The 20,383-nt window shown below is 34.4% G+C and overlaps 1 protein-coding gene across 1 annotated transcript; it reads right to left on the bottom strand.

The window, feature by feature from the left end:
* Nucleotides 1–14,566: 14,566 nt before the first annotated feature.
* On the bottom strand, nucleotides 14,567–16,084 carry LOC120091203. The gene is made up of 3 exons (XM_039049119.1): nucleotides 15,797–16,084; nucleotides 15,374–15,700; nucleotides 14,567–14,978 (listed from the first exon to the last, which is right to left on the bottom strand). Exons 1-3 carry the CDS (start codon nucleotides 15,861–15,863, stop codon nucleotides 14,827–14,829), a joined length of 546 nt encoding a protein of 181 aa, XP_038905047.1. The 5' UTR covers nucleotides 15,864–16,084; the 3' UTR covers nucleotides 14,567–14,826.
* Nucleotides 16,085–20,383: the final 4,299 nt, after the last annotated feature.

Genomic DNA, 20,383 nt, shown 5'->3' with positions numbered 1-20,383 from the left:
AAACAAGTTTCAAGTACAAGTAAATCTCATTATCTTTATCAGCCTTGGCCTTAGCATTGGCTGATTTCTTCTCTTTCAGATACCGAGGACAGTTCCTCTTCTAGTGTCCATCTTGTTTGCAGTGGAAACACTTTCCCTTAGCAACCTGTGAACGCCTCCTTAGGGCAACAGGCGGCGGGTTAGCAGGTGCCTTCCCTTTTCCCTTACCACCCTTCATCTTCTTCCCCTTTGCAGAGTTAGAAGTAGAAGGTGCAGACTTCGTTCCTGAGGTCGAACCTCTATGGAATGTCCTTAAGGATGAAGCAACATTTGCCTCACCCTTCTGCCTCTCCTTACTTTTCAGTAAAGATTGGTATGTCTGCAACTCGTTGAGGAGAGTTGTAAGGTTATATTTCACTTTGTTAAGAATCACATTGCTAATAAAGTGCAAGAAGCTCTCCGACAAAGAATGCAGGATGATGCTAACCTAGTTGCCCTCTTCGATGGTAGACCCATTCAACTCTGCCACATTAAAGTGGACCATCATGTTAAGCACATGTTCACGAACAGAGGTGCCTTATTCCATTTTGGAGTTGAATAAGAGCCTTATGCATAAGTTGTTCAGACGGTTGTCCAAACAGCCCCCACAGGGACTCCATGATCTCACGCGTTGAGACCATAAGTTCATGTTTCTTGGCCAAGACTTCAGAAAAACTTGCCAAGATGTAGGCTCGAGACTTCTCATTCGCCCTTGTTCATCGCTCGTATGCCTCTCGAACATTTCGAGCAGCATTAGGAGCGATATAGGAGGACAAGTCTTCGTGAGAGCGAACATGAGATCCTCGATGATCAGGATCATCGTGAACATGTGTTTCCATGTTGCGAAATTATCGCCAATAAGTTTTTCGGCGCTTAGAAATGCTAACGTGGTTGTTGCCATTTTGAAAATGTTGCTGAAAATACAAATAAAACTTTATTAGATTTTACTAAACCACTTTTAAACCAATCAGTTTTGCAAAACAGTTTCAAGTACCCTAAGATATAGACTTCTATTTTGCAATAAAGCTCCAGTGAGGCAGGATAAACGTCACCGGTGGGGTGATCAGTTGACCCTTCGCTGGGATGAGACATTCTCAACCATTAGGTAGAACTAACTCTTGGAACTGAACCTAACAGCCACCATTTTTCAGTCCAAAATCGTTAACCTTTAACTTTCCGCGTAAATTAATAACCCTACACTTTCGGTGCCAGAGTCTCGCCCTAATGAGCCCCCGAAGGGAAGAAGCAGATTAGGACAAGAGAGTAAGTTACCTTATCCTCTTACAGGAGATTAAATAAAGAAATGCACAAAATTTCCATCCTTTGGGGGACACTCCCAGGTGCCTCGAGGCGATGCGTAGTAACTTTTATTCAACCTAACGAGGGGAGACTGAAGGGATATGTTGTCGCAACTTCCCACTCTCATTTACTACGAACACTCTCTCCATCCACCTTGATATTGACCTAACCCAAGCACCATTCATTAAAGGGACACGTCAAAGGTGTCGCGAGGCCAAGGGGTAGATCTCACGGTGTGGACTATTTAGGAGAAACGTGAAAGGTTTAAGTGAAGCATCTTATGCCCCCAAGTACCTTCCACTGAATGTTCTACCTAGGGTTCATTAACCTAGACAATCCGGCTACTGATTTTAGTCTAAGTCGTCTTTTTAAACTTCGCACATAAATAACGTTTGTCTATGAAATATGAACAAGTTCAAGTAGTCACATTTAAACACTTTAATGGACTGTGCTTAACTTGCATGCATGCATCAAATCTATCTAATTCACCTTTCCAGGTAAGTTCCCAGGTAGGGGTGTTACTTTTCCGTCAACTTAAATACCCCAACCTAGACAAAATCCACCTTAGACAAAAGGTCCCTTATAGATAGATTTGCTACACTTTAACCTTTTATTAGCCAATTTAATCCTATTAAACTGATTAAAAGATTAAAGCTTTAGGGTTGCTAATCGTATTAGAACCGTAATCTTAGGTCTATGTGATCCAAGTTTTAAACACTTTAAAACCATGAATTAAACCTAAGTGAGCGTGCATGTCTTTCTTATTTCTTTTAGTTCTAATTTCTCTTTAATTTTTAAAAAGAAACAACTAAAACCATTGTGCACAATGAAGTGTTTATAACATTTATAAAGTAACCTATGTGTCATGCTTCATGCAATTTCCGATCATTATTATATATAACTTTTATATAACGCGTAACAACCAAGCAAACATGCTAGCATTCACACTTATACTATAACAATTATAATATAAAGATGATGCATGTCAATGCTTTTTATGCATGCATAAATACAACTCTTATATTATATGGTGCATGAGCATGCTCTTACATAATTAAATCATTCTTCTCTAAATTATAACAATTACAATAAAGAGATGATGCATGACCATTGCATAACCTAAGGTGGGATTTACTATATATGCGTACCATATGACATATAAAAAACATACATTGCATGTAATAAATAAAAGATTAATGGACCGGGATGAGCCTTTACAAAAACTGGAATGAACAAACCCTATCTATTACATTTTTTATCGAGCAAAACCGGTTCACAGGCGAACCGGGTCTTGAACCGCCAGAAGACTCCATCATATAGTAAACACAGTACGTAGACGATCATTCAGCGCCAACTAGACGATATATGCATAATTAAACGATCGCGTAGACGACGACGAGACTGTGAAGCCTGATCGTCTATGTGATTGCTTAGTGCGATGACAGGTAAACGATTTATCGTGTGTTACTAAGCGATTGTTTAGTCAGTTACTAAGCGATGAAGCTTGCTGACCTAAACAACCGTCCAGTGCGTGCATGCGTTAAACGATACGCGAGCATCTCATCATCTACACGACTCGATACTATGCGATCACGTACCCGATCATCAATAAGATACGATCCAATTTTGTTCAAATACCCCATTTTTTAACCGATGCATTCAACAGCGATCACGTACTCCATCGTCTTTACGATGCGATCATGTACCACATCTTCTGCACGATGCGATCAACCCTAGATTGTCTCCTTCCACGAAGAACCGCAACGCTTGCACAAATCTGCTTTTTCGAACGACTCAAAACTTCAAACAATCTTTGAATACATACTCGATAACGATTATTAATACCCAAAAATTTAAGGGCCTTTACAAACAACCATAAATGTAAAAAGATGTAAATCAAACTGAGGCTACCATCCACGAAAACATCCATTAATCCACACATCCACAACAAATTTAACCATTAAACATTGTAGAAATGTACCCACCTTGAATGTAAATGTCATTTCGTTGCAATATATGAAATCGGATTATCAGAACCTGGCTCTGATACCAATTGAAGGATCTTTTACTGAAGAGTTCCATGAGCGCGTTCAGATCGCTCCAATCTCACCGTGACCGAAATATATATTATACATTCAAACGCACATTTATGCAAACAAACAGTAATTATCAGCATACTATGAACAAGATATAACAAGAGAGAGACTATCATACCAGTTGAAGACAATCTTCAAACTTCAGAACTCAACGCAGCGGAAACCTCCACCCAATCGTCAATGCAGCAGCACGCACAATCGCAAACTCACGACTGCAACGGGGACGACACCACCAGAAAAGAGCCCCAGGTATCCTCGGAGTGAGAACCCAAAGCGTGGTCTTTAGTGAATTTAGTAGAGGAAGGAGGAAGACTAGATCGTGTAGGCAATAAGCAAGTGGGAGGGAAAAAGACGCTATCGTATAGCAAAATGCTTATTGTTTAGGAGAAGTTACACGATCGTGTAGGTTTTACTGAACGATCGATTAGAAAAAGGTATACAATCATTTAACAAACTCGACACACATTACGATCGTTTAAGGAAGCTATGCAATCGTGTAGGAACTAGTGTGCGATCGTTTAGGCGCAAGGTGGACGATCGTTTAGGCAGAGAGTGACTATCGTATAGACTCTTGAAATGTTTAAACGATCGATTACTTTTCACCAGCGCGATCTATTTTTCTTTTTGGACGGGGCGATTCAAAATGAAAACCATTTTCATTTTAATTCATTGGCTATAATAACTGACGCTGCCCCACTAACCCACGTCCGAACGTGAAAAATTGGCTTAATTATTATATAATTAACCAATTAATTAATAATAAATATAATCATATTATATTTTTATTCTAAAGTATGATATCACATATCTACTATAGTATTTTCTCCTCTACTCGATATAAATCATATTTATATCTAATTTCCTCCAAAATAATATATCTCATTATTTAGCCAATTATATCATATATAATTAACCAGTCCAGTTATATCATATATAATCGAATTTCCTCTTGTCAATTTGAACATTTCAAATTAACCCAAACACTGATTCTCAACTTTATCCAAGCTACCTAGGGAACCTAATGGACCTGTGGTTCGAAGCTTCAACGGTCCGTGAATAGCTGACTAAACTCTTTAGCCACGAGATCCACCATCCGTTAACTGTCAGGCCTTCCACTAAAGACCAACAACTGAACTCTTCTTACCACAAATATATTTTTGTGTCCATTAGATATAACCAATCATGAGTACAATGACCCTTAATAGATGCACGTAAGTACAGTTGGGCCATATTACCATTTTGCCCCTGTAATTACATCTCACTTTTTAAGTACCACCGATTCCTCTAATGAACAATACAATATAGTCCAACTATGTGTGAACACCTTTCGGGCCAAGAGAAGATGTGTGGTGTCATATAGTTCAAGTCCCAGAATCAGCCCTTAAGGGAGCTATCTATCTACTTACCCCTGCCTCGGTGAAGAAGTGAATTTCATCTTGTGTAGCTGAGTTCCCAGCTCCCAAATCAGACGAATCCCCAAAATGGTAGGTTTGAATCGGCGACCTGGCCACTCGCACCCATACAAATCAAAGAACCGCCCTCAATGGCAGGAGTTCCCAACTCACTCAAGATTGAGGTCATGTTAGCTATGGTCATCCTAGTAAAGTGAAGTCTCTATCATGAACGGTGTTATATAACGAGACGTTAACACTTCGTGGTCAGATCTTATACAAACTCTTTGTATAGGACGCCCCGCTCGCATGTCCCCAATACGAATGATCAAGATCATACCATATGTGACAAGTCATAACACTTGTGACCATTCCATAAAGTGAGTCGCATCTGTAGCGTTACCAGGATAAGGTTTCCCTCCTATATTCATATACTACAGACCATTTTGGTTATCACTCAAGACATGATCCACTTGTATGTCACCACAGACATGCTTGAGTCACATACAGATAAACAGGGATTTTATGTTTATTGGTTTGTGGTAAAGCAAATAAAACAAGCAACTAAGAAAAATACAAGATGTGAAGTAAATATCATATATTATATAACATAAGCGTTCATACAAACTATTTACAAACTACAGGACACAAGACTTTAGGGCATCAACCCCAACACCACTTACATGTCTCCCCAATACATTTGACAGTGAATAGAGATTTGGTTGATTTCCTGACCTTAAATTCAAAATTTTTGTTGATAGACAGAATAGATAATCTCATTTTCAAGTCCTTTTTGATAAAAAATAGTTGACCAACTTCAATGTCCTCTATCCCAAATGAAGAGGTGCCAGACATAATCAACTCTGTCATATGACTTGAAGACACGGATGGTGGAACCACTGAAGCTACTGTAGAACGACGCACATCTCTATGATCACGATCCATTTCATTCAATCTTGTTGGTTGCTCATTCACATCCACTGAAGAACCACAATCCATATAATCGAATCTAGATGGTCTCTCATTACCAACAATTAAAGTACCACCCAACTCTGAATTCAATCTTACTGGATTAGTGCGGTCGTTGTCTAGTGATAATGTTGATGGTACAGTGTTGGTAGACAATGGAATATCATCCTCTTCCCGACGAAATTGATATGATTCCTCGTATTGTCTGTCCACAACCGTATCATCATAACTCACATTTCCAAACCCCATTCCAATATTTTCGTCCTAATTAGATTTCAACGTTACAGCTATCTTAAGTCTACTAAGCTCTTCTCGCAAAAGAAGGAAGTGAACATCATCACCATTCCTTATGCATTGTGGAGGGGCTTCAAATTCAAGCTTATATTTAACTTTTAGTATAAGATCAAACTCTGAAGAACTGACATTTGTAACCCTATAAATGCGAGATTTAAGTTCTTCATACTTCAATGTATGAGGCACAATGATTCCTGTCAACTGTCCCCCAATATACGAACTTTCATTCTCATCCCCATCACCTCCATATCAAATAAGTAGACACTTTTCTATCATCCTACAAAGCAAGAGAACATTTGTCATTAAGTTGTACAAGCAATTGAAGTGTACTCTCACTCTCAATCTCGCTCTCTCTCTTAATCTCGCACTCTCTCAAAATCTCGCTCTCTCAATCTCGCTTTCTCTCGTAATCTCACTCTCTCTCGTAATCTCGCTCTCTCTTAATCTTCTCTCTCTCTTACTCTTACTCTCTCTCTTACTCTTCCTCTTCCTCTTTCTTACTCTCTCCCAATACAAAATTTTGTAATGCTACCTTTCCAAAAATAACACAGCAAAAATAATTAAACATACTCAAAATAATGAAACACTTTCTGAAAAAGCAGTTTCGTTCTGAAAAAGCCTCGTCTTGGAAATCCCCGTTCGAAAAATCTTTGTTCAACAAAACACAGTCGAAAACCAGAGAAGTAAGTAGAGTTTAAAGAAATTACCATTGTATTGTGTTTAGGTATTATTGATTTGATTTGAAACTTCCGTTGTGAAAATTGTCAAATCATTCGTACACTGACGAGTAATCACATCAAGCCTGGAATTTCAAGCGAGAGCGAGAGCGTTTAATCAGACGAGAGCGAGATTTACCTCATGTGGCTGGTGTAAGGGAAATTTACGTAATTTGGTATGGCGATGATGTCAGCAGAGGGTCAATTGACATTATTTTTTAAAAATGGGTCATTTGACATTTTGGACCCAAAAATTGGGTCATCCGTAAAAATTTTCCGTAAATCATTTGAACTTTGAAGTAAATAAAAATGAAGGTGTGGGTCTATGTAATTTGATTCATATTTATTTTAGTGGTGTTGAATGAAAAATTTTAGATCAATTACAAATGACTACTATTGAAAGAAAAATTTTGGACCAATCACAAATTGCCACGTCGTTTACTAAATTATGACGAAATTCCAAAATATTAAATTCGGGACCAATTAGAAGTTGACATGTGTTTCAAATTGAAGTTGGTGATAAATTTCGATGACGTCACATGGCTTCATCGTGACTGTTGAATCAGATAAGATTAATTTGAACCAATTTGATATAATTATTTAAGTTAAAATCCAAAAATAGGCCAAGTTTGACCCAAATGTCAAACCAGACCCAAATCCAACTAATTGGACCCAAGGGTCAGACCCATGGATCTACCAAGCCCAAGTATAAGAAATCTACCAGAGAGCTCTATAAATAGAGAAGCTCTCCTCATTTGGAGGGGTCAGCAATTCTACACTCCAAAGAGCTTAGAGAGAATTATCTACAATCAGAAGACTCCTTGACTTCTGAAGCTAACCACGCTTGAAGACTGAAGTCCTTTGAAGATACAAACATTTTGAAGACTAAAGTTCTTTGAAGATACAAGCATTCTTCCAAGATTCCAAACTCAATAACATCCACATGCTCCACTTCTATAGATCAAGCGTATGCATTCAACAGAAAGAGAATCAGAGGATCAAGTACTAAAGATCGAACCACATTGCATCAAATCAACATCAACATCAACACCAACTCAAGCTCAACTCCACGAAACAAGTTTCTCTAGAAGCCTCGTGCGAGCATTGATCATCCAAGAAGATCATCAAGCCTAAAGGTCGATCATCCAAGAAGATTAACAAGCCCAAAGGCCGATCTTCCAAGAAGATCAACAATTCCAAAGACCGATCATTCAAAAAGATCAACCAGCTTAAAGATTATAGTTTATTTTGAAAGCATCAAATATTATGTATTAGATATTGTACTCACTTTCCACAAAATTAATACAAATACAAAGTTCAAGTTCCACGAAACAAATTTCTCTTGAAATCTCGTGCGAACAACTGCGTCATTTTTCAAATTAATAATAAAATTAAAAATTATTTGATTTGAGACAATTAAAAAACTGGCACACATCCTTTTTGAAATGGGAGACAAAAGTTGGAAGTCCGATGATGTTATCTATCTCTGCCATGACTATTAGTTCAGATAACTTAATTTTATCTATTTTCTTAAGGGATTTTTACTTTTAAAAAATCATCTTCGGCCATATATTTCATAAATATCTTTAGATTTTGATTTTTTCAAAGAAGATTTTTAGTCTTAATTTTGGACAGTTTTATCCAAATCATATTAAATACATTTTCTCTCTTCATAATAAATATATTTCCCTCTCCATCATTAAAGAAACTTAAAAAATGGGGATATATATATCATAAATGTCGTTTATATCACAGTATATATATCATAAATTCAAAGTAGTCGAAAATAAACAAAAATATCTATCACAGTATATAAATCACATATGGACTTAATGTTCAAGGCAAAATATATATATATATATATAAGCGTATATATCATAGAACAAGAAATCTATATACAAAAGACATCATTGTTTATATAAAATAAATGATTATAGATATCATAATATATATATGTACATTTCTTCTTTGGGTTGTGTGTCCAAGAACCCTCCCCATCTTCATCTCTTCTTCTTCCTATCTTCATCTTTATCTCATCCAGAACCTACATCCTCAACTGGATCTTCTCGCCCCTGTCCGATCTAATCGTGCCCGCACCAGATCTGCTCGTTCCGCATCGTCGATTTTCCCCACATCGTCGAGAATGAGAAAAAGAGAGGAGAAGGAAGAAAGGGAAGAGGAAAGGAGAAAGAATGAGATTTCAATGCTTTTTTTCTTTTTTTAAAAAAGGAACATCAATGGGCACGAAGCACTAGAGTTGTGCATGGGAAAGAGAGAATCAAAACCCTAGGGTTTTTTTTAAAAAAAAAAACATGGGTGAGGTCTTTAGGGTTGTTCAAATGACCCGACAACCAAACAAATTGGACTACCCAACCCAAATTATAAAGGTTTGGTTGGGTTAGTTTTATTTTTAAGTTGGGTTGGGTCATTTTTTTTTTTTGAGTTTGTTGGGTCTTGGATTAGATTTTTTAAAAATTTGGATTGGATTGTGTGTTCGCGCGTGCGTGTGTGTATCTACTTGTCTAACCATTTTGATTTTGTCTTCTTCAGTTATCATCCATGCTTCTTCATTTATCTTTAGCTCTCTCTCTTTTGTCTGCTTCACCTCAGACTTTGTTTTACTTCGATCGTTCGTCTTTTCATTAGCTCTAATTTGTTTGTTGTTCTCTACATCGTTCATTTGCCTTTGTTTAGCTTCAATCCATCTCTTCTGACTGTCATTCCTTTCTCTGCTTCTTCAGTTTGTAAGTTTGATTCTTTAATCTGTAAGTTTTCTTTTTTCCTTTTTCTCATTGGCTCTCTTTGAATTTTTTTTTTTTTTTTTAAATTTCAAATCTCCATTGTTTGTATCTCAAATTTCAGATTTCTTGAGGGTAGGTTTGTAAAAAAGCCAACTCGAATTTTGAGGGTTAGGTTGGGTTGAAGACCATATTCGGATCATTTGGCTAGCCAACTTGACCAATCCGAATTTTCAGGTTGGTCCAAAAAATTCTCTCATCCTAACCCAACCCGTGTATTCCCCTAAAGACCTTAATGGTAAATACACATTAACATTAGTGAAATATTGTATTCTATTGACCTATTTCTGAAATAAATTAAGTGTTGAAGACAATAATATAGGCCTATAATTAGGCTATATATAAATGTAGAAATTCCTTTTTCTAAAATTAATATTTGGGCTCAAGTTCAATTGAGCCCAAAAATATGTTTAATTTTGCTTAAAGGTCAACCAAATCTAAAATCTAATTAGTTGGGCTTAAGGCTTAGGTCTATGGACAAACCAAGACTAAGCTTACAAAGCTCACATGCGAATCCTATAAATAGAAGAGTTTTCATTCATTTGAAGGATTCAAATATTTGAGACTCGAGATAACCTAAGAAAATTCTTCAAAAAATAATCAGAAGATTACGGAAGCTCTTAAAGGCTAAACATTCTCACGCTATGTTCCTCAAATTAAGCCTACACATTCAACAAAAAGAATCACATAATCAATATTAGAGATCGAACCACATCTGCATAACATCTACATAAACTCAAATGCAACTCAATGAGAATACATTTCTTCAAAATTCTTCAAAAACCTCTAATGAATAAGAAGAATATGATTACATATTTGTCTGTAATCAACATTGGTGAGGCTCAATATTGTTGTTCCTAGCAAGTAAATACTATCAATCGTAGTGGGACTAGTCCTACAATCTTATATCGCCAGGAGTTCAATTCAACACATTTTCAATTCTTTTTTAAAAATGAAGCTATTTATTTAGCCGTTGGAAATGAAATATCGCCAGGAAAATACCTCTGGCAAGCATAAGTTCTTATTTTAATCTCCTTTTGCATTTGACATGCTTGCTCCTGGGGCTTGGACCTACCCAATTTAAGTTAACTCCATAGGCGGGCCCAATGCTTATGGGCCGGCCCAATGTCAACTTCAAATGGGAATTGAAATATGTTGGAATCCCGTTGGGAATTAAAGTGATGCTTGTTTTCAAACAATTTCTTTACCGACTTTTATCTTTCTTATTATTATTTAATAAAACACAACCAAAAAAAGAAAGAAAGAAAATTCTTATAGATAAAAAAATCTCAGAAATATTTATATTTTATAGCAAAAAGATTTAAAAGTTATTTTTTATATTTAAAAAGATTAAAAAAAATTAATATTTTATTATTATTTAATACTCACTATAAGAAAAAGAGACGTTCCCAACGTCTAAAACAACCATCGGGAGATCAGCCGTCGGGAGAGAGGATCTGTCCTGATGACGTAAAGGAGATGTTAGGAGTTATCGACAAAATTCTTACGAACTGGAACTCCCGACAAGCAAGAAACACGCGTTGAGAGATTGGATCTATCTCCCAACATATTAATGAACACATTGGGAGTTTGGTCCAATCTCCCGACGCATTAATGAACACGTTGGGAGTTTGGACCAAACGTCCGACAACTCACGATAGTCCATTAGGAGATGGGTTTTAAAAACTCCAGATCTACAATTCAGTTTGCAAATCTACTCTCTTCTACTTATCAAACCTAGCAGAGATCAGAGTCACCGTCACTGAGAGTTTTATTTATCTGTTCTTCCATCTTCCGTCGTTTTTTCGTCTGTCACTCGTCGTTTGTTTGCCCGCTTGTCCATCTCCTCCCTCTCGGCTTGTTTTTCCATTGACAGTGAGTAAGTTTCATTTTTTTTCTCCCACATTATTCTTTCTTTTCTCACTTACTAATGTGTTTTCCTCATATCAATTTCATGTTCAACTGATGGGTATGTTTTCATTAAATTTTTTTTAATCTTTTTGTTTTGGAGTATTTTGATTATGGTGTGTATCTATGCGATTAGAGCTTGTTTTTGTTTGATTTATGAGGTATTTATGAGTGTTTCTCGTTTTGATTTGAAAGTTTTGTTTGTTTGATTTGATAATTTTTTTTCTAAGATTTAAATTTTGACTAATTATTTAGGTATAGTTCCATGGACTGATATTCTCTTCTTTGGTTTCACTAATTAAATAGCAATAAGTCCATATCATTTTCTATAATGAATATGATTGATTATAGATTCCTTTACTTCCCAACAACACATTTGTTCTACTAAAACTGTCACTAACAACTTAACTAACACTGATCTCTAATATTTAGTGATTCAATACTTTAATAATATAAAATAAAAAAGTCAAATAAGTACAAGTCTAGTAAGTTTAGTGACCCATCAAAGCATATGAGTCAACAAATTTTTAAAGTATAAACAAAATCTACCACGGGTGCAAAAACTTCTCATTTGTATTCTATTAAACATAATGAATACAATGAGACCAATAATCAATTTATACACAAAAAAAACTATTTGTCAAATGGACAAAAAAGAAAAAAGAAAAAGAAAAAAGAAAAAAGAATAAACCCAAATTACTTTTAGCAGTAATAGGAATGTAAGAAAAAGGGATAAAATAGTAAGGTTTATACTTTTAGGTCTAGTGTTAACAATTTATAAAAGACTCAAACAAATCATAAAAAGAGTTGGTATGACTACTTCAAAATTTTAATTGCCTAATATGTTGTCAACCTGCACTTATCACAACAACGTAGTTATGTCCTACTATTAGATTTATGATAATGAATTGTTGGTTATTTTGCAGTTATGGTAGCCAAGCTTGAATGTTGTGTGAGGTGGATTGAAATTGGTTCGAATTTTTTGATATCCAAGCTTAGTTTTACTTATTTTGGAGATTTAAATGGAGTTTTTGTGTGCTTGATTGAAGTTTATGAAGTTTGAATGTTGCAAGAGGTAGGTTGAGCTTAGTTTTACTTCTTTTGGAGACCTAAATAGAGTTTTTGTATGTTTGGTTGAAGTCTATGAAATTTGAATGTTATGTAGGGTAGGTTGAGTTTAGTGTATTGCATCTTATAAATGGGGTTTTGTGTGTTTAGTTGAAGTCTATGAATTTTGAATGTTGTGTGGGGTGGATTGAGCTTATTTAAACTTTTGTTAGAGCTCTAAATGGAGTTTGGTATTTTAAAATTGTTTGTAAGATTCATTGAAGTAGGCTGAATCGTTAATAAGTGTAAGTTTGTTGTTTTTGTGTGTTTGTGGAGGAGTTGGTGTGAATTTTGTGTCTTATAATTGTTTGTAGGATTCATTGAAGTGGGTTGACAATATAATCTAATATCTCAATTTAATTATATAGTAAGTAAATTTGATGCTTTGGAGGTGCTTTTGGGGTTAGAAGCTACATGTAAACACACTTCTCTTGTACTCTCTATATATGTAAACATTAATTATTCTCTAGTGCACCTATCTCTCTTATATGTAACAACAATATTAACAATAATTTTGGTTGCTTTTTAAATATATGTGGAAGCTTTTCCTTTGCTCAATTATTATTGATTTGGGTTCTAAATTTTAAGTTATGAAGATCAAATTTAAAAATAATTAAATTAACTATGAACATTAAAAAAAAAAAAAAAAAAAAAAAAAAAAAAAAATTCCCGACGATTAAACACTTCATCGGGAGATTAATGAGTAATTCAGACATAATGAATTCCCGATGGGGTGGCAATTGACGTCGGGAGTAAGTATCCCGATGACGCCAACGGCATCAGGAGATGATCTCCCTACGTGTTTTTAGCTATTTCTCAACAATGTTAGGTGTCGGGAGAGTACATTTTTCTTGTATTGACTTGATATAATATTTTATAGTCATCGCACATTCGTCACTTGAAAAGAGTTTAACAAGTTAAGACATTATAATCTCGATCAAAATGTTATCGATTTGAATCATCATACTCATTAATTATGACTAACCACGCTCCAAGAGAGAAAAAAGTTTTCATTCATATCTTTATCCATCTAGCTCTAGTTATGGTCTTTGGACTTTTAAGTTTATTCTATTTTGGTTTTTAATTCTTCTAAGTATTTGTTTTGTTTCTTCAGTGTTTTTTTTTATTTAGTCTTCAAGCTTCTAAAATGTATATATTATCTATGATGGCATTATGATTCCTATTGATCTTATTTTGTCTTTTAACAAATGAATAATAATTTGAAGTATATATCATTGTGCTAGCATATAAGAATGTATGTACTAGAGCCAAATATTTGGGTAAGTCAATAGTAGGAGACAAACAATAGTAATGACTCAAATATTTATTAAAGTCTATGTATAATTAGACATTTTGAAATGTTAGAAGTCAAAATAATGAGAAAAAAAGAATACATAATAACTATTTTATAAATTGCAGCATCATTAAGCAAAGATATGTCACAAATTATCATGAATAGTTTTGGATTTTGATCACCACACAAATATATTGTTGAAATCAAACTATAGTTTAAAAATAGTAAATAAAAAGAACCAACTAAATGGATATGAAAACTGAAAAGTTACATGAAAGATTGTAATTCGCCTATAAAATTAAAAATGATAATTCTATAATAAATGGGCAAGTTGAATCAATTGAGAACCAGTAAAAACAAAAGATACATCCGCGTCGATTTGGAATTGGTCAATCGCTTAACAACATAGTTGACCTTGACAATTTCCACAAAATACAACTAACTTGTCTGCCAAGAAATATATTCTTGAAAACATTTTTTAAAAAAAACAAAACAAGTTAATTTGTTTTTGGGTGCATGTAATGATATGTAATATATGATTGGTCGGTATTTTTTTAAATATGTTTTACCTTGTCTTTGGAGTTATGGATTTATTAATATGCATGGGAGTAGTCAATATAAATTAATTAAACCTATAGAATAAAAATTAGGAGAAGAAAAAAATAGAAAGGGAAAATAAATAAACAATGCTTTCTTTATTATGCCAATTCACTGTATATGGGGAACACTGAAAAGAAGAAAAATGGGAAAAGACGTACACACGTCTCACGTATTGTGATATCAAAATAAAAGTGAATTTCAAAGAAATTCAACTCATTTTTTTCCCTTACAACCTTTACTATTCTATTTATTTCCTCTTCTGTGTGCGTATACGAGGAAATTAACAATAATTAAAAAAACAATCACCAACCAAATAATAAATAATCAACTTCGTTTTCACATGGGAGCCGGGGCATCAGCTGCTGGGAAGACTGCGTTGACATCCGCCGATGACACGGGACCTGCCGCAGCACCGGAGCTCAACAGCTCTACCATGGCGCGGTGGGGGTTCGTGCGTTGTCTCTCACAAAGGTCAGGCAAGAATACTCCTGCAATATAATTAAAATTTACAACATATTAGCTTCGTATTCAAAGTTATATATCTACGGCTTTTCTTCTTTAGAAAGGTTCATTCAAATTTTCTACAAATTTCAATAAGTATACATACATATTATTATTATTGCAAGGGAAGCAAGGTATGATCAAGCTTCCCATGCATGCAGAAAAAGTTAAAGTATATGCATGAAGGAATGTTTTTCCAATTCAACAAAATTAAATAATCAATTGACATAATTAATTAATTAATTAGTTCTTTCCTTTAATCTCAAGTTAGCTAGAGATGAAAAATTGTTCTACCAAATCATGAGTTATATTCGCACTTTTTTGTTTCTTTTAATTAACTCGATTGTGCTATAAAAGGTTAAGAAGGTAAAATTTTACTGACCCTCTCCTGCGGCCATGTTAAAGTAAAGATCGACAATGTTGGGGCATTTCTGGTAGCAGGCGGGGGAACAGAGCTTGGCGGTGAATTGAGGCTCGAGGAGGGCGTCGGAGGCGATACCGACGGAGTTGCGGTCGAGGCCACAAGCGTCGATGCACTGATCGGTCTCAATGTAATCAGCCATCCATTCAACCACAACCTCAGAAGTCCTGCATTGATATTCAAATTTGCCTTCTTTCGTCTCTGATGTCTCCAACAAACATCTCTTCCCCGATGAGGCTATCGAGAATGCACAAACATCCACAGACAATTCCTCGCACACAAGCTCCCCTGTTTCAGAAAAAAAAAAAAGAACATCATTACCAATTAATTAATTTCAGGCTTTGGAAGAAGAATTAATACACATGATGAACAACTTAAACGTACCAAAAGATGCAGAGACGAAAAGCGAGGAGATGAAAAGAACCAAAGCAAGTTTGTTGGAGATAGCCATTGAGATATGAGATGTTTGTGATTGTTTTGTGGCTATAGGGAAGTAAAATTGAAATGGGGGGAGGAATTGAAAGAGGGAATTTAGTTGTGTATATATAAGAGAGAAAAAAATGGAAGAGGCCGAGGAATTAGTATAATTGAGGAGAAAAAAGAAAGGAGAGATGAGTGTTGTTGCAATATTCCAGGGAAAGGCTATAAATAGAGGAAAAGATAGAGGCGACGCCGGCTTTTAAAGGGAGGTTGGGCTGCAATGCAACGCCCGCTGCTTGTGTTTGTGTTCGAGTTGCTAAACCAAACGACGCGTTAAATCTAAATTAAAAAGGGACACGTTTGTGGAATTCAATTTTAATTAAGTCCTTAAAGTCAATAAATCCTCGTTTTCTAGCCATTCACATTTCTTCTTGCCATTTGGGTTTCTTTTTTTTTTTTTTTTTTTTTTTGCTTAATCAATTGTATTTTCTCTTAATTTTCTGGGAAATTACTTGAGGATTTATGGTTGAATGCTTTGGGATCTGTTCTGTCCTCCTTTATTTATTTATTTATTTCAGGGAAAATAATACGTTCTTACAAAAAGAAAAAAAATAAACTATTAATTAGTTTGTTTATTTATATTGAGGAAATTTTCTTATCCTACAATAATTTGGACAATTTTTCATATTCCTTCTACTTATTATGCGTCACGGTAGTATATTTTAAAAAGTATGGTGAGATCTACTAACAACAATGCGAAATAGGAGTATTCAAAAAATCCGATGATCCGAAAAAATCGATCAACTCAACCCAACCCGTATGGTTTGGATTGGGTTATCAACTCATTTGAATTGGATTTGGTTCAAATAAATGAAAATTTTATGGGTTGGGTTGGTTCATGAATTCACCTAATATAACCCAGACAAATCCAAACGAACCCGAATTTATTATTAAATTTAAAATATATTCTTTTATTACTTATAATACAATTATTTATATATATATTGATTATAATTTTATTTAATTCCAATATTTTTTGAATAATTTATTTTTCAACAACTTTTAAAAGTAATTTCTCTACACTTTAGAAAGAAAATTTTCACTATATAAATTGAAATTGAGTTGTTAATCTTAATTCAATATATGAAAACAACTAAATTAGATTTTTACATATCTACGTTTTACTTCTTTTTATAATAAAATTTTAAATAAATGACCCAATTAACCCAAACCAACTTAACCCAAATATTTTATGGTTGGGTTGGGTTAGGTTCATTTTTTAATAAGGGTTATTTGGGCTGAAAAAATTTATAACCCGAATAATTGGGTTGGGTCTAAAAAGTCTTTCAACCCAACCCATGAACACCCCTGATACAAGGTTTATAAATATTTATGAAAACAAACTTATACTTTGAACGAGTATGGTACTATAGGAATACTAGAAAATTTCATTTATCTTAGGATCAAGGATGTATAAGGTCTATTGTGTTAGTAAAACGAAAGTACAGTTGTCTAAAAAGTTTAAATTAATGGTGGGCTTTAAGCATTATAAAATAAGTTTATCTCTTTAGTTTCTAATCATCATAATTTAAGAGCATTTTAAGCTTGTTATAATAGTTCACTTGTGTGATGGGTAGTTTGAGAAGGTGATTTTGTAATTGAGGTCGAAGAAAGATTATATAATTATAATAATTCTTTATATAGTGGAATTTTTTTATTCTTTGTAATTCTTCTCTAGTTTGGATTTTTTTTACATCTCTTCTGTTGATAATTTTATTGCTTTCTTTTATTTTCTATCATTTTTTTTTTTTTTTGCTTATTTATGCATTTATAGATTTTTTTTCTCAACAGATAATTGGTTTATGCTTAGCGAATTGAGTGAATCAATATAAACATATCAATGTGGAAGCATATTTTTTTTTTCTTTTTTGTTTTGGAGAATATGTTAAATGGAAGGATGTTGGAAGAATCCCTTTGGGACATTTTTGGCACAGCTATATTTATTTGATAATTTCAAGGAATTGATACGCTTCTAAAAATAAAATTGATGAATCAACCGCGTAAATTATTTTTATAGTAAAAACCTAATGATTGAGAATCAATTTTTTGTTTTACATAATTTGAAACTTCGAACATCTAATGATAATAGTTTATACCTCGGTTTATTCGTTTGTTTTTAACAAAATAACAATGAATCGTCTTCAATTAATAATGTTCTTGAAATCTTAATCAAACTACCAAAAAATTAAAATTTTAAAATAATTTTCTTTATTTATATACTTTTAAGTTCAAATTATTTTGGTTGATATACTTCCAATCCATTTTAAAAATCTTCTTTGATTTTTTCAAATAAAAAGGTTATATTTTCTAATATGAAAATTATTATTATTATTTAATCAGTTTTGATTTAAAAATAATTATTAATGATTATATTTAAGATTTATTATTCCAAATATAGAGACTAAATTTAGACGATTGAAAATAGAGAGACTAAAATAAAATGTAACTAAAGTAGGAGGAGTAAAAAGATATTTTAACATGTCTTTATTTTTTTTTCAACTTGATTATGTTTTAGTAACGCAACTTTCAAGTTAAATTACAAAATCAGTGATGGAACTTTGAATATTTTTAATTATTATTATTGCTATTATAATTTATTTTAAAATTGTAGTAATTTTAAATATTGCCACACGACAAGTTAACTTGAATTAACAGAGTCGTTAGTTGAGAGATTAAATTCGAGCATTCATCAAATGTTTGAGACTTTTCTTTTTCTAATACAACAGATGGTAGAGAGATTTAAACTATAAACATCTTGACCGTTGATATATCTATATGTTAATTGAGCATTTGTTAAATGTTGGGAACTTGATTGTTCAATTTAAGATGAGACAATTGCAATTGCAAATATAACAATCAAGCCCAAAAAATTATTGATAGACTTTGATATATGGCACAATGTAATTAAAAGAATTTGAAGATATAACAAAATTTAGATATAAGTCTTGGAGTCTATCAATGATAAACTATATCATTGATAATTTATTTATCACTGATAGACTGCTATATTTACCATTCTTTAAAAATATTATTATACACGTAATTATTAACCCTATCAATTGCAATTACCTTTTAAAATTTAAGAACTAATTTAAACTAAATTTCAAACCACAAGAGAAAAAATGTAATTTTTTTTTAGAATATGTGATATTATTATACAACAACAAGGAGGATCCCACAGCCCGGGATCAAGGCAACAAAGCAACAAAGCAGAAGCAAAGACAGGGCATCAAAACCAAAACAAAGCCAACAGGATAAGAACAGAACAAAACCAACAGGATAAGAACAGAACAAAACCAACACATAGATGCAAACTCGCAAACCACCAGGAGGATAGGCAGAGAGAAAAACCCAAAACCCCATAAACAAAGGGCTACAGCAAAACAGAGAACAATGTGAAGTTCAAAAGGAAAAAAACATCCGTACACACACTAGATAAGACCAAGAAGGTCAACCCGCCAGGAAGTAGTACAACACGAACCGAAGAGACCATAAGGTGAACCAGAGCAGACACCAACCTCGGTCGACCTCCATGCAGCCGCCGATTACACTATTGCCAGATGTAGTATATGGACGCATACCAGAAAACACGGAACAACTTATACGTACCCCCTTACCCGATCCCACTTGGCACAACCAACTTAACTCTACATCTCAACCAGCCACCCGATGCATCGAACCCAACTGACACAACACACTAGACCACACCTCTCCCCAAAGCCACATTAAAAAAATAAATGATCCCGCGACTCCACCACCTCCAGAAGACACCCCCCTCTGACGACACACCCCAACTCCTCAACCAATCCTACATACCCAACCTATCCCTCACTACTAACTATGCACAAAAGGAGTGACGCGGAATACCACTCCCCGCCCACAAAATACCAGCCCAAGACACCCTATGACGACGAGGACGTATACTCTCCCAAGCACTAGCGATAAAGAACTGACCTCTAGCATCCGCCACCCAAACTCAATAATCCTCTCCCCTCACCCTAGGCCCTACTGCCTGGATAAAACCCCAGATCTCAAGCAACTCCCAAGACACTGTAGGCCACCTCCGACCTCCTTCACCATCCAAGAACTCCGACAACCGCGCTTCCAAACTACTCCTTGCATCATGAACCACTATAAACCCGTATGAATCCAAAATCGCGCCCCTCGGCAGCCAAGGATCCCACCAAACAAAACAAGACTGTCCATCGCCAATCATCAAACGAACCAGATGCTTGAATCTATCTCTACTTCGCAAGATAGCCCTCAAGCACCAAGACCTCCCAACCTCACTCCTAACAACCCACGCAAAACATAAAAATATATATAATTAGAAAAAATGTAATTTATCTAACCTAATAAGTGCACATTTAATATAAAGGTTATTATTCTATTCTATATTAAAAGAAAATAAGTAGGAGATTTTTCACCTTCCTATTTTGCCCTTGATTTTTAAGCATATTCCTATTTTACCCTTCTTTGTAGTTTGTTATA

This window comes from Benincasa hispida, chromosome 11, assembly GCF_009727055.1.
Source record: "Benincasa hispida cultivar B227 chromosome 11, ASM972705v1, whole genome shotgun sequence".
In the NCBI taxonomy this organism is placed as follows: domain Eukaryota; kingdom Viridiplantae; phylum Streptophyta; class Magnoliopsida; order Cucurbitales; family Cucurbitaceae; genus Benincasa; species Benincasa hispida.
The sequence above is the reverse complement of the archived record's forward strand: the minus strand, read 5'-3'. Positions and strand labels throughout refer to the sequence as shown.

What these genes read in the sequence shown, in the direction of transcription:
- LOC120091203 (XM_039049119.1), bottom strand. Translation starts at nt 15,863, where the DNA reads ATGGCTATCTCCAACAAACTTGCTTTGGTTCTTTTCATCTCCTCGCTT. An exon ending in TTTCGTCTCTGCATCTTTTG is followed by an intron (nt 15,701 to 15,796) that starts GTACGTTTAAGT and finishes TTTCTGAAACAG; the next exon opens with GGGAGCTTGTGTGCGAGGAA. An exon ending in TAACATGGCCGCAGGAGAGG is followed by an intron (nt 14,979 to 15,373) that starts GTCAGTAAAATT and finishes ATTATATTGCAG; the next exon opens with GAGTATTCTTGCCTGACCTT.